General features: G+C 37.7%; 4 protein-coding genes across 4 annotated transcripts; all 4 read left to right on the forward strand.

Annotated features, from left to right (window-relative positions):
- The first annotated feature begins 391 nt into the window (after positions 1-391).
- LOC136773746 (histone-lysine N-methyltransferase SETMAR-like) lies at positions 392-1,737 on the forward strand. Its single transcript, XM_066727660.1, has 3 exons — positions 392-1,006; positions 1,077-1,522; positions 1,587-1,737. Exons 1-3 carry the CDS (start codon positions 392-394, stop codon positions 1,735-1,737), a joined length of 1,212 nt encoding a protein of 403 aa, XP_066583757.1.
- A 5,145-nt stretch (positions 1,738-6,882) lies between these two features.
- LOC136773747 (uncharacterized) lies at positions 6,883-7,509 on the forward strand. The gene has a single exon (XM_066727661.1). It carries the CDS (start codon positions 6,883-6,885, stop codon positions 7,507-7,509), a length of 627 nt encoding a protein of 208 aa, XP_066583758.1.
- A 692-nt stretch (positions 7,510-8,201) lies between these two features.
- LOC136773748 (uncharacterized) lies at positions 8,202-9,794 on the forward strand. Its single transcript, XM_066727662.1, has one exon. The coding sequence runs from the start codon at positions 8,202-8,204 to the stop codon at positions 9,792-9,794; it is 1,593 nt and encodes a 530-aa protein (XP_066583759.1).
- A 14-nt stretch (positions 9,795-9,808) lies between these two features.
- LOC136773749 (uncharacterized) lies at positions 9,809-12,628 on the forward strand. Its single transcript, XM_066727663.1, has 5 exons — positions 9,809-11,311; positions 11,400-11,943; positions 11,996-12,100; positions 12,330-12,413; positions 12,519-12,628. The coding sequence occupies exons 1-5, from the start codon at positions 9,809-9,811 to the stop codon at positions 12,626-12,628; spliced, it is 2,346 nt and encodes a 781-aa protein (XP_066583760.1).
- Positions 12,629-18,259: the final 5,631 nt, after the last annotated feature.

Consider the following 18,259-nt stretch of genomic DNA (forward strand, 5'->3'; position numbering starts at 1 on the left):
CATTATCAGCCTTCTTCACTTTGCTAACTTCTCCTCTCTCCACCGTTCCAACTATTTCACCTCAGAAACGTCTGTGTGTGAATGTATAAAGAAAAATGTATTAAATGAGATTTTCCGTTTTATCAATTTTCTGTTTAAAAAATTTAATCATAAAACATTTGAAAGCGCTATCCACCGCTTACTTAGCAGTAATTTAATATTTTGGCGCTGTCGATTAAACAATCCAGTAGAGGGGGTACATACATGAATTAAAAACGCAAAGTTACTTGGATACTAAATAATTTTTTGACTGTAACTGTGTCACGTCTAGTATCACTGTTACCTAGTTACTAAATAATTTTAGTCGCATTACAGAGCTGAACGTAATAAGACGTACTAAAAAAAAAACAAAATGAATTATACCCCGCGTGAAATGGCAGATATCGTGGAAGTGTATTATCGTAGTGGAGCAAACCGAGCAGCAACAATAAGAAATTATGCCGAACGCTACCCGGAGCGACGGCATCCTGACGGCAATGTAATCGCACGGTTAATTCAGCGATTTAAGGACACGGGATCGTGCCTCATCTCTAATAAAGGTGGAAGACCGAGAACAACGCGCACTCCAAGGATGGAAGAAGAAATATTACAAATATTCGAAGAGCATCCTGAAAAAAGTACGCGTAGTGTAGGAAGACAGCTCGGTGTAGATCACATGTCTGTATACCGAGTGTTAAAGGAAGATTCACACCATCCGTACAAGATCTGCCGCGTTCAAGAGTTGCGGCCTACGGATTATGCAAAACGAACTACGTTTTGTCAGTGGCTACTCGAAAGGGAGAGTCAAGAGTCAGGATTCAGCAGAAGAATCCTATTCTCAGATGAGAGCAAGTTCGACCATGAAGGAGTCTTCAATAACAGGAACAATCATTGCTGGAATCGAGTGAATCCCTATGCAACACAACCTAGGGCATTCCAGAAAAAATGGAGTATAAATTTGTGGGGAGGAATTGTAGGAACCTATGTGGTAAGATGATAAATTTCACGGATATTATTTTTTCTTCGAAAAATGGTTAATAATTTAACTATTTTTACAGATAGGTCCTGTTGTGATTCCCGATCGGTTGACTGCGGAAATTTATACTCAGTTCCTCAGAACAGAGTTGCCAGAGATTTTAGAAGAGGTGCCATTGGAAATTAGAAGAGGCATGTGGTTTCAGCAAGATGGAGCTGCACCACATTACCACAGAGTCGCGAGAGCAGCCCTGGATGATATTTTTCCACATAGATGGATTGGACGACAAGGACCTGTGGAGTGGCCCCCAAGATCACCGGATCTAAATCCGCTTGATTTCTTCTTGTGGGGCTACTTGAAGAATTCCGTCTACACAGGCATTGTTGATGACCCGGATGATTTGGCGGCACGCCTGGACATAGCCCTCGCAGACATTTCTGAAGAAATGCTGGACTCTATGCACTCCAACTTATTAAGAAGAGCGAGGCTATGCATTCAAGTCATTGGTCAAAATTTCGAGCATTTGCTGTAAGTATTAGTTAAATGTATGCTATTTTAACATTTGTATTCATTCTCTTTCGTAATTAACTAGAAAACTTTTTACAGCTGACATTTACTTGAAGGCATGGCCTGCTTTTCTTAATAAGTTGGCCATGGAGTCCAGCAACTTCTTCTGGATTGCCAAGCAGGGCTATATTCCAGTGTATCGCCAATCATTCTATTCATCAACAACGTCGTCGTAGAGGGAATTCTTCAATTAGCCTCACAAGAAAGATCAAGCGGATCAAGAACCGATGATCGTGGGGGCACTCCATAGATCCTCATCTTCCTATTCCACCTGTATGGAAAGATTTCGTCGAGTGCTGCTCTCGCGACTGTGTTAATATGGTCCAAAATCCCATCCTGCTGAAACCACATGCCTCTTCTACTGTCCAATGGCACCTCTTCAAAAACTCTGGCAAATTTTTCAAGTCAACCAATCGGGAAAGTCCTCTCCACAAATTTAAGCTGTGAATCGCTTCTGGAACGCCCTAGGTTGTATTGCGTGGGGATTCACTCGTTCCAGCAAAGATTGTTCCTGGCAGACTCCTTCATGGTCGAACTAGCTGTCATCTGAGAGAATAATCCTTCTGCAGAATCCGGGCTCTTGACTCTCATTTTCGAGTAGCCACTGACATTTGGCGACTCGCTTCACCATAATCCGTACGCGCCGCAGCTCTTGAACGCCGTAGTCTTGTACGGATGTTGCGAATCTTCACACAACACTCGGTATACATAAATGTGCTCTACATCGGGCTGTCTTTTTTCAGGATGCTCTTTAATTTGTAATATTTCTTCTTCAATCCTGTATGTGCTTGCATGTTCTCGGTCTTCCACCTTCATTACAGATCAGGTACGATCCCGTTGTCTGAAATCGCTGAATTAACCGTGCGATTACTTTGCCGTTAAAACGTCATAACTTTGCGTAGCGTTTTGCATAATTTATAACTGTTGCTGCTTAATTTGCCCCACTAAAATAATACACTGCCACGATATCTGCCAAAAATTTTATTTTATTTTTATAAAAGTTTTTTAATTTGTTGTATTTTTTAAATTATTATATTCTTTAAATTATTATATTCTTTAAATTATTGTATTTTTTAAATAAACCTTTAAATGTATAAAAAAATCACTTGTTTTTTATTTAAGTAAACGTAGAAATTGAGAAATAAAAAATTTCCAAACAGAAAATTGATAAAACGGAAAATCTCATTTAATACATTTGTCTTTATACACTCACACACAGACGCGTCTGAGGTGAAATAGTTGGAACGGTGGAGAGAGGAGAAGATAGCAAAGTGAAGAAGGCTGATAATGAGTGGTCGAAACTAATTATTGATTATTCTTTCTCTCTGTGTGTCTCTCTTTGTCAGCCTACTTCAAATAGTTGAAAAGTGTCAAAATAACCAGTGTTGTGAGAAAACGTAGGTTAATACCTATTTCATTAAATTCACGAGTGTTTAAAAGTAAAATCAGTGATAGTGCTTTCTGGAAAACATCGAAGAGCCAGTTTGAAGCTTTTCCAACAACTCCGGTGTAAAAGAACATGGTGAACATTAAATCGGTAAGTCTCATTTTCTCTATCATCAATGCATTGATTTTACATCATTCTGTTGTTACGTACTGGGTAGTCGTGGCCGCCTATCGGTCGGGTTTCGCGATGACTCGACACTACAGTCTGGGTCAGTAGAAACGCCGATTGGGCTTAGCGACACACAGTACAATGAACTAAAGTATTACACTCCGAGCGGTAAGAATGTAATGAATTGGCAGGATTCGGGGTGAATGATAGTGTGTATAAACACACGTTGGAACAGCAGATTTGACACAATGCTATGTATTTTCAGATATTACAATTGTACTTACAGTAAACACTAAATATGCTGTATCAGCATTCGCAGGATTATTTACTAGTCGTCACAACTATTGGAGAGACTAGACTCTCCTATGGTTGTGGATTACTCGCACTTAATTAATTATGATCAGTTCGTAGTAGTTGTTGGTATCTTTCAGAACGGTACGTGTTAGGCACGACTGAAAGATGAACACTCGCGACAATTTCTACACGACTTGTTTCGGATTGAATTATACTAGACTTAATTACCTGTACACGGCGACTGGGCAAGAGATTTTGTTAAAATACGGTGGAGTACTCTGCTCCCGTGGAACGAACACTAGAGTTACGACCTTGGAACGCGGATGATGCGGCAGCGGCTAAGCTTGCACAGAATAAGACTCGACTTGAGGGTCGCGGAACTCGTATATATGTAGGAGGCTTAATAGGTCATGTGTCGTCAGTAGCGCCATGATCTTTCGACACATGACGACCAAAAAGTCTCCACATCCACGGCCGACGCCCAAGGTTTGACGCATTTCCGGAAAAGAATTCCGGGTGTCAGCAATGTGCAATACTACCGGTATTGCACACGGACGCGTGCGATCTACTTTGGTTCGGCGAGGTGGCTGACCCCTACGTTACACTGTTTAGCTTCGTTAGGAAGGAAGAGAATGCCTTTATGCATCGCCTATTAGTGAATCAGTGCGCTAGCGCGACATCTTAGCTTCTGATACTTTCCGTTTCATTGCGACAACTCGGTCTTTCCATCAATTCAGTCAATGATACTTGTACTGAATTGAATTGAAATTGTAATGAAGAGGATTTGGCTATTTTGAAATTAATCTAATAGCCAAATTAAAGAAATAAATAGCAAAAGTATCATAGCGCGCGATCGATAATTGTTCCTTTCTCGCGGGGTGTTCGTCTATTGTTTCTTCACTTTCTCTACTCTGCATTGTGCCTTTAAAGTCGTTCGAAAAGGACCGAAAAAGGGACATTTTTAAACGCGAATAACTTTTAAACCCCTCGAACGATTCGAACGAAATTTTGCATGTGCACTCGGGTTATCACCCCGAACCTCCAGTTGCCAGATAATGCGGTCGTTTCGTTACACCCTGTATATATACAGGGTGTTTCACGTAAGGCGCCCCAGCTCGAAATGAGGACTCAGAGCGCATGGTGGGGGCAGATGCTTCTAATTGGCCACGGAGGGAGAGAGAAGGAATAACGTGGAGAAGGAAAGAGCTATACATTGGTATACGATACGCCTAGCGTATCGCTGCCCTTCCCTTCCCCGCTCACACCAATCATATTTGGTCAAATCATGTCCTCTTTTTCTCTCTCTCTCTGTCTCTCTCTCTCTCTCTCTCCCCATCCGCGGCCAATTAGATGCATCTGCCCCCACCATGCGCTCTAAGCCCTTTTTTCGAGCTAGGGCGCCTTACGTGAAACACCCTGTATACATATATATATATATATATATATATATATATATATATATGTATCTATACGCGTATAAACTGGCTAATAGTTGGCTTCAAACAAGCCGAAAGTCGGCTTTACGATACCACTAATAGTTGACTGTAGGACGCCCATTAAAGTCGACTTTTAATGACTATTTTAAGTCAACTTTAAGTTGACTTTATTTTGATACCAAATTGGGACATCTGCCATCTTAAAGACGGCTTAAAGGTGACTTTCTAGCAAGAAAAAGTCGACATTAGAGTCGACTTTAGGCAACATTAGTCGACATAAAGTCAAATATAAGTCGACTCTGTGCTATTAGGGATGTGTCGTGTTTCAAAATTCACTGCCAGTACTACAGATACTGAAATTTATACATTTTATGTCTAGCATCTTATAGATATGATAGTACTAATTGTACTGCCAGTGAATTTTATAATATATTAAATTTAAACTGATTATTATATTATTATAAATTTAAATTTATTTTCATTATATATTATATATTATAAACACAAGAATTATTAACTGAATTTGGTAACAGAAACATATATATATATATATATATATATATGTTTGATCCATATAAGGTATTACAGAATACTGCCTAAATTCAGATCGGATATTTTTCGAGTTAGTAACAGTAAGAATGTATAAATGGATCGAAGATTCTAGCATATTATATAATCGATTAGTTTTGCCCAGTAACGCAGAAAGAAATCGATGTTGAGTTAGTTTTTTGTTTTTTAAAAGAAAGAAAAGAAGGTAGCGTTAGTAAAAAAGACGACCATTCGCTTAGTAGCAGTATCAGAGAGAAGACGTGCCGAATTGTGTGTAAATCAGAATTTAAGATTCCGAGTGTACTAAGTAAGGCCCGTGCCTGGAGAACGAAGCTTCCCGAGAAGCGAACGTGGATAGCCCGGCTATCGGAGTAAGGCCCGTGCCTGGAGAACGAAGCTTCCCGAGAAGCGAACGAGGATAGCCCGGCTATCGGAGTAAGGCCCGTGCCTGGAGAACGAAGCTTCCCGAGAAGCGAACGAGGATAGCCCGGCTATCGGAGTAAGGCCCGTGCCTGGAGAACAAAGTAAGGCCTGTGACTGGAAAATGTAATGGTTCGAGAAGTGGATTTGTGAACTGTAATTAAAAAAGGTGTTTGTGAAATTTGTAAACTAAAGAAAACAATAAAAAGGGTTTTTTATGCCTTCGGGCTTTTTCCCTCAAAAAGTGTACGATTTATTTATTAATAATCAGGGAGTTCCTCCGTGCGGAGTAGCTTCTTTTAACCTACAAAGGTATTAACATTTTTGGTGCCTCCTGTGAGGTATTCGTGTGTGAATAAAAGTGATCGCAAATTAAAAAATAGAAGCTGTGAAAAGTGGCTGTAACGAAAAAAGACTCATAGCAACATAAAGTTCGAAAGTAACTGAAGGGAACATGAAGCAGAAAACGAGAGGAGCTTCGTGAAGGATGTCGTCAAGCAATCAACAAGGTTAGCAACGGAAGTGAAACGACAACGAAAGAGAGGAGCGGCAAATTCAGCGGATATATATCAACCAGAGAGCGCAGCGCACTTCATATCACATGCGGACAAGGATCTTCCAAGGTTATCCAGAGGCAGCACACAACAGAAGCAGATAATCATCGATATGGCGAGCGATATATGTTAAATATTTTATATATTTTAGTTAGCATAGCATTGCGTATAGTCTCACCCCAGCATTGAAAAGGTCAAGCTTTAAGGAAATAGTTTCAATACACGCATTAAATTCGAATTGATTGCACGCGCTTATAATTCCATAACGAAGGAGCAAACATAAAAAGACAATTTCACTTTTAGCACTATTTACAATTTGATTACGCATGAGCATAGTTTAATAGCAAGGGGCACGAATGTTATAAAATCAAATTTATTTCTTTGCATATTGTGTTTAAACAAAACACACCTAAATATAATTTAGCAAAAGGGAGCGTATTAAATATTATTTTAGATTGCTATAATAAATAGAAATTAGTAAGGTTATAAGATTTAAAGGTTATCAAAGTCAAAATGGAACATAACGGGAGAATAAGGTTAATAGTGCAAAAGAGAATAACGCTCAAAACGCAAATTACTATTTTAACAAACGCGATTGAAAACGACCGATTAGATAATATTAATATACGATTAAGATTTGAACGATTATCCGAACACTTTAAAAATTATGAGGAGTTACATGACGAATTAGAGGTAATTGAGCCGAACGGAAATCACCTTGAAGACATGTTAGAAGTTCAGGATAGGTTTTATAGCTTGGCGAGTAGGGTAAATGATATATTAAAACCCAGTAATTCCAGTACTCCTGAATATTCGAACAATAGTAATTTGTCAGGAGCATCGCAAAGTGAAAGAATAAAAAGAATTAAATTGCCGGTTGCTCAGTTACCTAAATTTGCGGGGGATATAGAACAGTGGTTATCGTATAAAAACACATTTGTCACAATGATAGACATGCGTGAAGATATCACTGATTTACAGAAATTTTTGTACTTAAAGGATTCACTAAAGGGGGAAGCTCTAAACAAAATAAATATATACGACGCAAGCGATGCAAGTTATAAACTTGCATGGAAATTATTAATCGAGTCATATGAAAAGAAGAGGATAATAGTTTCTAAACATCTAGAGCCATTCTAGATATGCCTATACAAGAAAAAAATAGCAATTTCGAATTAATGCAAATGGTTGATAGCATGAAACAACATGTGAATATGCTTGCAACATTAGACGTACAAATAGATGAAACAATTTTAATAAGAATATTAGAAAGATCACTTCCAATAAAAATACGTGCTAGATGGGAAGAAAGTCTAGATTTGGAAGAAATTCCTTCGTTAGGAAAATTATATGAGTTCATGGCGGGCACCGCTTATAAAATGGTTACCATAGAAAAAGAAAAATCTCGAAAGAGGGCAGCTATTAATAATGATCAAAAATATCAATCAAAGATCGGAAGAAGCAATGCCAATGCCCGAATTATGTTGACTACAGCTCAGGAAGGGAAATGTTCTATTTGCTTGGGAGAGAATCATGCTGTATTTAGATGTCCTGTGTATAATAAAATGACAGTCGCTCAAAGATGGAATCAAGTACGCAAATCTGGTTTGTGCCAAAATTGTTTACGCGTACACAATAATGCTTGCCTTTCGATAAAATGTAGAAATTGTAATCGCTTTCATCATACGTCACTCCACCGACGTGACAATAGAAATGAATCGCGTCATCCAACACAACTTAACAAAAATAATAACATTGACACTGAAAAGGCGGGACCGGGGGGAGTAAATTGACAAACAGCGGTCGCGACACAAACAATCGCGACCAAATCCATGTCTCAGCTGATAATGACCGCTGAGGTGAGGTTAAGAGAAGTCGGAGGAGGGTTCGTTAATTGTAGGGCATTGTTAGACACATGCGCGACCGCTAACTTCATAACTGAGGGTATGGCAAAAAGATTAAAGGCATGGATTAAGCCATGTGAATTTAGAATTGATGTAATTGATAATATTAGAACCGCAGCAAAGGGAATTACAGAAATCACTTTTTACTCAGTACACGGCCAATTTAATAAGAAATTAACTTGTTTGGTAATACCTCGTATAGCAGAATCGATTCCAAATGAATTATTTCCTCGTGAAAGTATAAAGCTTCCGTCAAATATAAGGCTTGCTGATCCTCAATTTCATGTTCCTAGACAAATAGATCTGCTCATAGGATCAGGTGCAACGTTATCTTTATTTAGCATTGGTCAATTAAAACTGTCTCATGATAAATGCGATTTATACGTTCAAAAAACATTAATAGGATGGGTTATTGTAGGTGAAATACCTAATAAAATACAGAGTAAGGGAGAAAGTTGTCAGTTAGCTAATTTTTTTAATCGAGTCGCGTTAGTAAGCTCAGCGAAAAGAGAAAAAATTGTAAATGATAATGACGCATGTGAAACTCATTATAAATTGAATACTACTCGAAATAAAGAAGGAAGATATATTGTTCGATTGCCATTTAAAACAGCTAGGCCGCAATTAGGCAATTCTCGGATAATAGCTATGCGACGTTTTCATGCATTAATGCGAAAATTAAAAGGTAATCAAATGTGGGCAATTGAATATAAAAAGGTTATGCAAGAATACATAGATACAGGGCATATGACATTATTGAATTCGGAAACAGAAAATGGATATTATTTGCCGCATCATGCAGTAATAAAGGATAGTCTCACAACAAAGGTTAGAGTAGTGTTTGACGCGTCGGCTAAAGGAGAAATGGGACTATCATTAAACGACTTGTTGCTAACGGATCCAGTTATACAAGATAAAATTTTCGAGCATTTGGTTCGAATTCGTTTATGTAAATATATGATTACTGCAGATATTGAAAAAATGTATAGACAAATTTTAATCGATGAAAGGGATCGATGTTATCAAAAAATATTGTGGCTGCATCAGAATGAAATTAGAACATTTGAGCTTAATACTGTCACGTTCGGAGTATCTTCTTCATCATTTTTAGCTATTCGTACTTTAAAGCAATTAGCAGAAGATGAAGGAAACAAATTTCCCATTGGGGCTGAAGTTTTAAAAAATAACTTATACGTGGATGATCTATTAACGGGCGCTGACACATTAAACGAAATATTAGATATAAGAAACGAATCGATAGCATTATTAAAATTAGGGGGATTTAAAATTCGAAAATGGGCATCTAATCATCCTCAAGCTGTTGAATTCATGGATGAAAAAATGTCTGATATAGAATTTCTAAAAAACGATACAATCGAAAAAAAAACACTTGGTGTTTTTTGGAATGCAACCAGTGATGAATTCTCATATGCGGTTCAAAAAGGCGACATGAGTAGTAAGATCACAAAACGAAACATACTATCATCAGTTGCTAAAATCTTTGATCCGCTTGGTCTTTAAGTCCTGTAATATTCATGGCCAAATTAATAGTGCAGGAGTGTTGGAAGGATAAAATTGATTGGGATGAAACAACAAGCTTAGCGTTAAATGAAAAGTGGTCAAGGTTCGCTACTCAATTACCATCTTTGAATGATATATCAGTAGAGCGTTATTTATTGATAAATGAAGTATGTGAAATTCAAATACATGGATTCTGCGATGCTAGCAAGTTAGGATACGGAGCTTGTTTGTATCTAAGATCCGAAAATAAAAATGGAAACGTTATTACTCGTTTGATTTGTTCCAAATCCCGAGTAGCTTCGTTAAAGGAGATAACTATTCCACGTCTAGAACTAAATGGCGCTCTCACTTTAGTTCGTTTATACGAAGAGATCCGATCTCTTATGAAAATTCGAATAAATAAAATAATATTCTGGTGCGATTCAAGCATAGCACTCCACTGGATTCACAAATCACCCATGGAGTTAAGAACTTATGAAGCTAATCGGGTAACAGAAATACAACGATTGAATTCATCAGCTGAATGGCGGCATGTGAGAACTCAAGAGAATCCTACGGATTGTTTATCCAGGGGGCAAGATCCAAGCGAATTTTTAATGAATAAAACTTGGTTTAATGGACCTACATGGCTCAAGTTTAATGAAAACATGTGGCCTCGATCAATACAGATTCCGATACATAACGATAGCGGACAGCGAACTGAGGCATGTTTTTTAGTTAAGGATAATGATAACGATATATTCAAAAGATCATCTTCGTATTCGAGGTTATTAAAAATAGTTGCATATTGTCTGCGTTTTTTAAGATCGAATAAACAACGAGGAGAATTAACAAAGAATGAGATTGAACAGTCAGAATTTAGAGTAATACAGTTAATTCAAGCTGAAAGATTTTATTCCGAATTGAAATGCTTAAAGGAAGATAAGGGAATAAAGATAGATCGAATAGCAGCGTTGAATCCGTTTTTAAATGCCGACGGTTTGATGTGTGTAGGAGGTAGATTAAGAAAGGCTAATATACCATTCTCGCAGAAATATTCTATTTTAATACCTGCGCGACATTATGTAACCGATTTAATTATTCGTGAATTTCATGAGAAATTTTATCATGCTGGGGTGCAGACTACCTTGTACTTTATAAGACAACGATTTTGGATTCCGGACGGTAAAAATCAGGTTCGAAAAATTGTGCGCAGTTGTGTACGTTGTAGGAGATTTAGTGCTAAAACAATAGATTACAAAATGGCGGATTTGCCAACATCGCGAGTAGAAGTTTCCAATCCTTTTCATCACACTGGCATAGATTTTTTCGGACCTATGTTTATTAAAGAAAAAAAATATAGGAATCAAAAACGAATAAAGGTATATGGATGTGTGTTCATTTGTATGACAACTAAGGCAGTTCACATCGAGATCGTAAGCGATTTATCATCTGATGTATTTATAGCTGCTTTACGAAGATTCGCTGGAAGAAGAGGCGTTCCTGCAAATATATACACTGACAACGGTACCAATTTTGTAGGCGCTAATCGTGAATTACGAGAATTGTATGCATTATTGGAATCAGAAGATTTTGAAAAAAAAAAGAAATTCGTATATATTAAAGAATAAAATTAACTGGCATTTTAATCCTCCACTTTCTCCCCATTTTGGGGGTATATGGGAAGCTGCTGTTAAATCATTTAAATATCATTACAAGCGAATCGTAGGAGATCAGCTTTTTACTTTAGAAGAACTAAATACCTTTACTATCGAAATAGAAGCAATTTTAAATTCTCGTCCTTTATGTCCAATATCTTCTGATCCAAATGATCCTATAGCATTAACTCCAGCTCATTTGTTAATTGGAAGACCTTTAAATATGTTACCTGAGTCCGATGATTTTCCCATGATTAATAAAGGGATGAACGTGTGGCGCGTAATACAAAAAATAAAGGTAGATTTTTGGAAAAGATGGCAAATCGAGTATTTGAATGAGTTACAAAAAAGAACTAAATGGATTCATCCAGGTCAAGGGATAACAGCGGACTCTGTAGTTCTGATTATAGAAAGAAATCAACCATGCATGTATTGGCCCATGGGTAGAGTAATAGAATTACATCCTGGCGACGATGGAATAGTGAGAGTGGTAACGGTCAGAACTTCCAGAGGTGATTTTAAGCGAAACGTAAAATGTCTTTGTCCTCTCATTGAAAATTAAAGAAGTTTTGATCGCTAAGCTCTCAACGGGGGGAGGATGTTCGATCCATATAAGGTATTACAGAATACTGCCTAAATTCAGATCGGATATTTTTCGAGTTAGTAACAGTAAGAATGTATAAATGGATCGAAGATTCTAGCATATTATATAATCGATTAGTTTTGCCCAGTAACGCAGAAAGAAATCGATGTTGAGTTAGTTTTTTGTTTTTTAAAAGAAAGAAAAGAAGGTAGCGTTAGTAAAAAAGACGACCATTCGCTTAGTAGCAGTATCAGAGAGAAGACGTGCCGAATTGTGTGTAAATCAGAATTTAAGATTCCGAGTGTACTAAGTAAGGCCCGTGCCTGGAGAACGAAGCTTCCCGAGAAGCGAACGAGGATAGCCCGGCTATCGGAGTAAGGCCCGTGCCTGGAGAACAAAGTAAGGCCTGTGACTGGAAAATGTAATGGTTCGAGAAGTGGATTTGTGAACTGTAATTAAAAAAGGTGTTTGTGAAATTTGTAAACTAAAGAAAACAATAAAAAGGGTTTTTTATGCCTTCGGGCTTTTTCCCTCAAAAAGTGTACGATTTATTTATTAATAATCAGGGAGTTCCTCCGTGCGGAGTAGCTTCTTTTAACCTACAAAGGTATTAACATATATATATATAAATAAAAAGAGTTTTAACATATAATATTTTAAAATATAAAACTATTCTTCAGCCCTTGCTACCTCCATCGTTGTCTCCTCATCCTCCTCCTCCTGCTCCTCCTCCTCTTCCTGCGGAATTACCCCTGCCTCTACCTCAATCATTCTGTTACCGTTCATCAACATTTGCATACACCGTGATACTGTAAAAAATCTTCAGATTTTAGAAAAATGTATGATACAATCTCATTTATAATAACTTACTATTTTCATATTCCATTCCATCCGTCTCGATTGTTTCTTCATTTACCACTCGTGATAAATTTTGCATAATTTCACCCATTTTTCTTGTAATTATAGGAATTATTGGAGAATTCTGTCTATACGCTAAATTAATAACCATTTGATACTGCATATTTTTTCACTTTATATTTTTCGACAGCTTGTGTAAGAAAAAAGGAATCTGTATCCAAGGTTCAAGAAAGGTATAATGTGAAATTAAAAGAAGGACCCATAGGAGGAAAATAGTAGGAGGGTCTAGAATGGGTGTGTGGAGGGAAAAAGTCCCTTCAATGGCGTAGAGGTCGGTTGAGAGGGGAGCAAAATGGTTAGAGAGTATTAGGGAAGTTTTCAAGAAGAACATTAACTTTAGTTTTAAACAAAATTTTAATAGATTCACTTGTTTCATTATTTACAGGTTGTAACATTATATCTCATTCAATTAAATTTTTGTTAACATATATGAATATATTTCAAAGAAATTCAAATGAAACAATTCAATCATTTCCTGTAATCTACTGTGCGTAGGACGTCCTAAAATAATAGCAATGCTAACTCGCATATTTTTTCATTTTATAATTATTACTAACTTGTAAAAGAAAAAAAAATCTACCTAGTGTTCACGGTTTAAGAAAATGTGAAATCGAATTAAATGGCGGGTCCACAGTAGGAAAATAGTGGGAGGGTCTAAGATAAGTATGTGGAGGGAGAAAAGCCCCTCCGAGGGCAGGCCTAAGAAAAAATGGTAGTCTGTAAGATGGTGAGGACCCCTAGCGGTGTAGCTACCCCAGTAATTTTCGTGATCGCCACCTAGTGGAGAAAATTGGAACTTTTTCCTCCACTAACTAAAATAAAAAAAAAGTTCTCTGGGTAACTGTCAGGATAACTAACCATCCGGACCCTAGAGTGATGGGAGAGGGGTAACCCTTAGGAAACTAGTCGATCCGTAGGATAACTAACCATCCGGGCCCAAGAGTCATGGGAGAGGGGGTACGCCTTAGGGAACTAGTGGACCCGTAGGATAATTAACCATCCGGGCCCTAGGGTGATGGGAGAGGGGTGAGAGACTAAGAGAGAAAGAGAGGGTGAGAGAGATCTCTCTCTCTCTCTCTCTCTCTCTCTCTCTCTCACACACACACACACTCCCCACAGCCAAGGCACTTCCTCCGTACACCCGCACTTCCCCTCATCACCCAATATACCCCAGCTCTTAAAACACTTCCCCCCGCACACCCGCACTCCCCTCACCACCGTGTCACAGAGAGACTTCCCCCCGCACACCCGCACTCCCCCTCACCACCATGTCACAGACACTTCCCCCCCGCACACCCGCACTACCCTCACCCCCGTGTCACAGGAACCGCCTAGCTACCACTACTAACCCGTACTCGGATGCGAGTAGTGGTAGCTAGGGGGTTCCTGTGACACGGTGGTGAGGGGAGTGCGGGTGTGCGGGGGGGAAGTGTCCTGGGTTCCTGTGACATGGGGGTGAGGGGGGTGCGGGTGTGCGGGGGGAAGTGTCTTCTTAAGAGCTAGGGTTTATTGGGTGATGAGGAGGGTGCGGGTGTGCGGAGGAAATGCTTTGGCTATGGGGAGTGAGAGAGAGAGAGAGAGAGAGATCCCTCTCACCCTCTCTTTCTCTCTTAGAGTCTCTCACCCCTCTCCCATCAGCCTAGGGCCCGGATGGTTAATTATCCTACGGGTCCACTAGTTCTCTAAGGGTTACCCCTCTCCCATCACCCTAGGGCCCGGATGGTTAGTTATCCTGACAGTTAACCAGAGAACTTTTTTTTGTATTTTAGTTAGTGGAGGAAAAAGTTCCAATTTTCTCCACTAGGTGGCGATCACGAAAATTACTGGGGCAGCTACACCGCTAGGGGTCCTAAGCATCTTACGGACTGCCATTTTTGTTTTCTTAGTCCTGCCCTCGGAGGGTCTTTTCTCACTCCACATACTTATCCTAGACCCTCCCACTATTTTCCTACTATGGACCCGCCATTTAACTTGATTTCACATTTAACCATTTTTCTTCCCTCTCAACCTACCTCTACACCATTGAAGGGTCTTTTTCCCTCCACATACCCATTCTATTCCCTCCTACTATTTTCCTCCTTGGGTCCTTCTTTTAATTTCACATTATACCTTTCTTGAACCTTGGGTACAGATTCCTTTTTTCTTATACAAGCTGTTGATTAATATAAAGTGAAAAAATATGCAGTATCAAGTGATTATTAATTTAGCGTATAGACAGAATTCTCCAGTAATTCATATAATTACAAGAATAATAGATGAAATTATGCAAAATTTATCACGAGCGGTAAATGAAGAAACAATCGAGACGCATGGAATGGAGTATGAAAATAGTAAGTTATTATGAATGAGATTGCATCATACATTTTTCTAAAATCTGATGATTTTTTACAGTAACACGCTGTATACAACTGTTGATGAGAGGTATCAGAATGATTGAGATAGAGGCAGGGATAATTCCGCAGGAAGAGGAGGAGGAGCAGGAGGAGGAGGAGGATGAGGAGGAGACAACGATGGAGGTAGCAAGGGCAGAAGAATAGCTTGATATTTTAAAATATTATATGTTAAAACTCTTTTTAGTTATATATATATATATATATATATATATATATATTGAATAAAAGTATTATATGTTAAATCTTTTGAATATTGAATAAAAATTACTGTAAGCATATTATAAGTGAATAGATTATTCATTACATTTTCCTGTAAGCATTCTCTACATGTCACATAGTTAACAGACATTATTTTTCCTTTTGCGAAACAATGGGGAGTGAAATTCTAGGGACCACCCAATGTTCCTCCTATGAGCTTTCCCAGGGCTCTCTAAAACTGACCCGATACCTTCTGCCCATATTTTACCCTCTCAACCAGTCTCTAGCTTTTTTTTTTCGAGACTTTTCTCACAAACAGGTCAGATAAATGAGCCCACGTGCTAAACAGAGTCACAGTTGTGAAGTAAGATTGTCAAGAAGCCATTGATGCGCTCGATACTTTCTGACCATATTTTACCCTCTAAACTAGCCTCTAGCTATTTTTTCGTGACTTTTCCTCCCTCAAGCAGACCAGACAAATCATTCAGCCTCTAGCTATTTTTTTCTCAAGACTTTTCTCACAAGCAGAGCAGACAAATGATCCCACGTGCTAAACAGAGTCACAGTGTGACGTAAGATTGTCGAAAAGCCATTGATGCGCTCGTCAATTTTAAGCTGCACTCAGGATATGTCCTTAAGATGCTAGTATTCCCAACCCAAGTAATAATGGACGTATATTTCACGACTCGTTTCTAAATAATGAAAAGTTTATATTTTAAATTGTCATTACTTTATCTGAGGAACGTGACTATCTGCACCATCTAGTACGTGTTATGACACGTTTGAATTAAATATATTTGTTTTAGATGACAGTTATTTGATCTGAAGAACGTGTATCTCACGACTTGCGTTTAAACAATGAAAAGTTTATATTCTAGACTGATGTCACTTTATATAAGGAACGTGTATATAATTAAATGGATTTATTTATTTTAATTAACAACTACTTAATCTAAAGAATACATGTATCAACAGGTTTAAAATAATGAATTCTCTTTGAAATCTACAATCATGAGTGAGTAACCCATAAAAAATGTCGTTCGCCTGCAACAGCCCCTCCACTCTCAATTTCCAATAAGCGTGTATATCTTATCCCTTCCTACGATATTATTCAAAGCCACCCAAGTTTCGTTTGCCTGCAACACTTCCCCTACTCTCAATTTCCAAGTGTGTATATCTTATTCCCTCCTAGGATATTATTCAAAGTCACCCACGCTAGCAATTAGGAAATTTCATTCAGTCTCGATTAGAATCGTGAAGCAGTCGAAAGTTCAAGTCTGTAACGCTGCAGTCATAATATTTTATTGTGGTGTAATAGCAGTATTGAAGCTTCAAGCAGTGCAAAGTACCAGTTTCACGTTGCAGACAGAATATTTTTTTATTGTCACGTAATTGTCGTAGACAATCTTTAGAAGGTAAGAATTATTTTTTCTTTTTTACGTTATTCTCTATTCTTAATATTATTTTATTATTATAGAAATGGATTTAACTAAGATTAATGAACTCGCAACTGCAGAACCAAAAACTTTTATAAAACTGAATACTTTGGAGATTGGGGGGTCATACCGAATAACTGAATTATCGAAAATTAAAACCAAATATGGAGAGAGAATAATAGCAAAGCTGCATACGAAGGAATGGTTCTTCTTGCCTGCGAGGATGATGGCATTACTGGAAAAACCAGAACAATTCAAGAATTTTCAAGATGCAGCTTCAAATCAAATATTAACATTCACGTATCATGGTGGAAAGTACAATAATATGACATTTGCAATTGTTAGTCAAATTTCAAAAGATTAATTTAGAAAACATTTGTAAGGAATAATTTAAACACAAATAAATGATTATTATATCTTATTTATTATTTTTTTCCTTCATTATAATGATAAGCTTAACTATAGTCTATTAGCGATTAACATACATTTCTAACTATTAGCGATTAACTTACATTTCTAACTATTAACGATTAACTTACATTTCTAACAATACTTGTAAGCGGGTTATATTCAACAATTTTATCATGTATAATTAAACAATACGCAGTAGTATTACTTGCAATATTTTTAGAACAATCGATCTCTATTTTAACGTCAACTGTGCCAGATTTAATAGATTCGTTTTGATGCGAACAATCAATGACAAAGAGAGGGCCATATTCTAAGAAATTGTTGTAATCAAGCATTGGTTTCGACGGTTTTTCTCCAGCATAATAGGATTGGATAAATTTAACATACATATCATATAGTACAGAAAATCGTGATTTTTCAGTATCAGTATCAAGTCGATCATACGGATAAAATTCAGAATTAAGATAGACTTTAATATCACGAACAAAACTATCATCGAAGTCAAGCACCTTCATATGCTGCGTATTCTTCTTATTTGTTCTAAATGCTAGAATAACGTATCGAGGCTTCTCCAATTGTGTTGCAGCTTTTACAGCCCACATATGCCTCTGTGTTTCTGGTAGAAGCGGGTATTCGTAGAGTTCCCAGGATCGAAAAGCCATGGTGAGGCTTTTGTTTTGGTCGATAATACGTAGAAATTGAAGTTTTGTGTATTCATTCAATGATATATGAGGAATTCTCCATTGCACTTTTTGAACATCAATTTTGGAGTCGGTGATTTTCGTTGAAGAATATATCGAATTCGTATCTTTACGCGCTCGAATGAGAACGAGCTCATGACGTGCATTTATTATGACTCTTCTATAGTCTTCACAAAAACCCAACAGCA

This window comes from Prorops nasuta, unplaced genomic scaffold, assembly GCF_024137725.1.
Source record: "Prorops nasuta isolate Cenicafe-Biocafe unplaced genomic scaffold, Cenicafe_Pnas_1.2 PNAS00005, whole genome shotgun sequence".
Classification (NCBI taxonomy): Eukaryota; Metazoa; Arthropoda; class Insecta; order Hymenoptera; family Bethylidae; genus Prorops; species Prorops nasuta.

Bases quoted from the DNA above. Each gene is read 5' to 3' on its own strand.
- LOC136773746 (XM_066727660.1), top strand. From the start codon at position 392: ATGAATTATACCCCGCGTGAAATGGCAGATATCGTGGAAGTGTATTAT. The intron at 1,007-1,076 runs GTAAGATGATAA...CTATTTTTACAG, and splicing joins GAATTGTAGGAACCTATGTG to ATAGGTCCTGTTGTGATTCC. The intron at 1,523-1,586 runs GTAAGTATTAGT...GTAATTAACTAG, and splicing joins CAAAATTTCGAGCATTTGCT to AAAACTTTTTACAGCTGACA.
- LOC136773747 (XM_066727661.1), top strand. From the start codon at position 6,883: ATGGAACATAACGGGAGAATAAGGTTAATAGTGCAAAAGAGAATAACG.
- LOC136773748 (XM_066727662.1), top strand. From the start codon at position 8,202: ATGTCTCAGCTGATAATGACCGCTGAGGTGAGGTTAAGAGAAGTCGGA.
- LOC136773749 (XM_066727663.1), top strand. From the start codon at position 9,809: ATGGCCAAATTAATAGTGCAGGAGTGTTGGAAGGATAAAATTGATTGG. The intron at 12,101-12,329 runs GTAAGAATGTAT...GTACTAAGTAAG, and splicing joins TATTTTTCGAGTTAGTAACA to GCCCGTGCCTGGAGAACGAA. The intron at 12,414-12,518 runs GTAAGGCCTGTG...AACAATAAAAAG, and splicing joins GCCCGTGCCTGGAGAACAAA to GGTTTTTTATGCCTTCGGGC.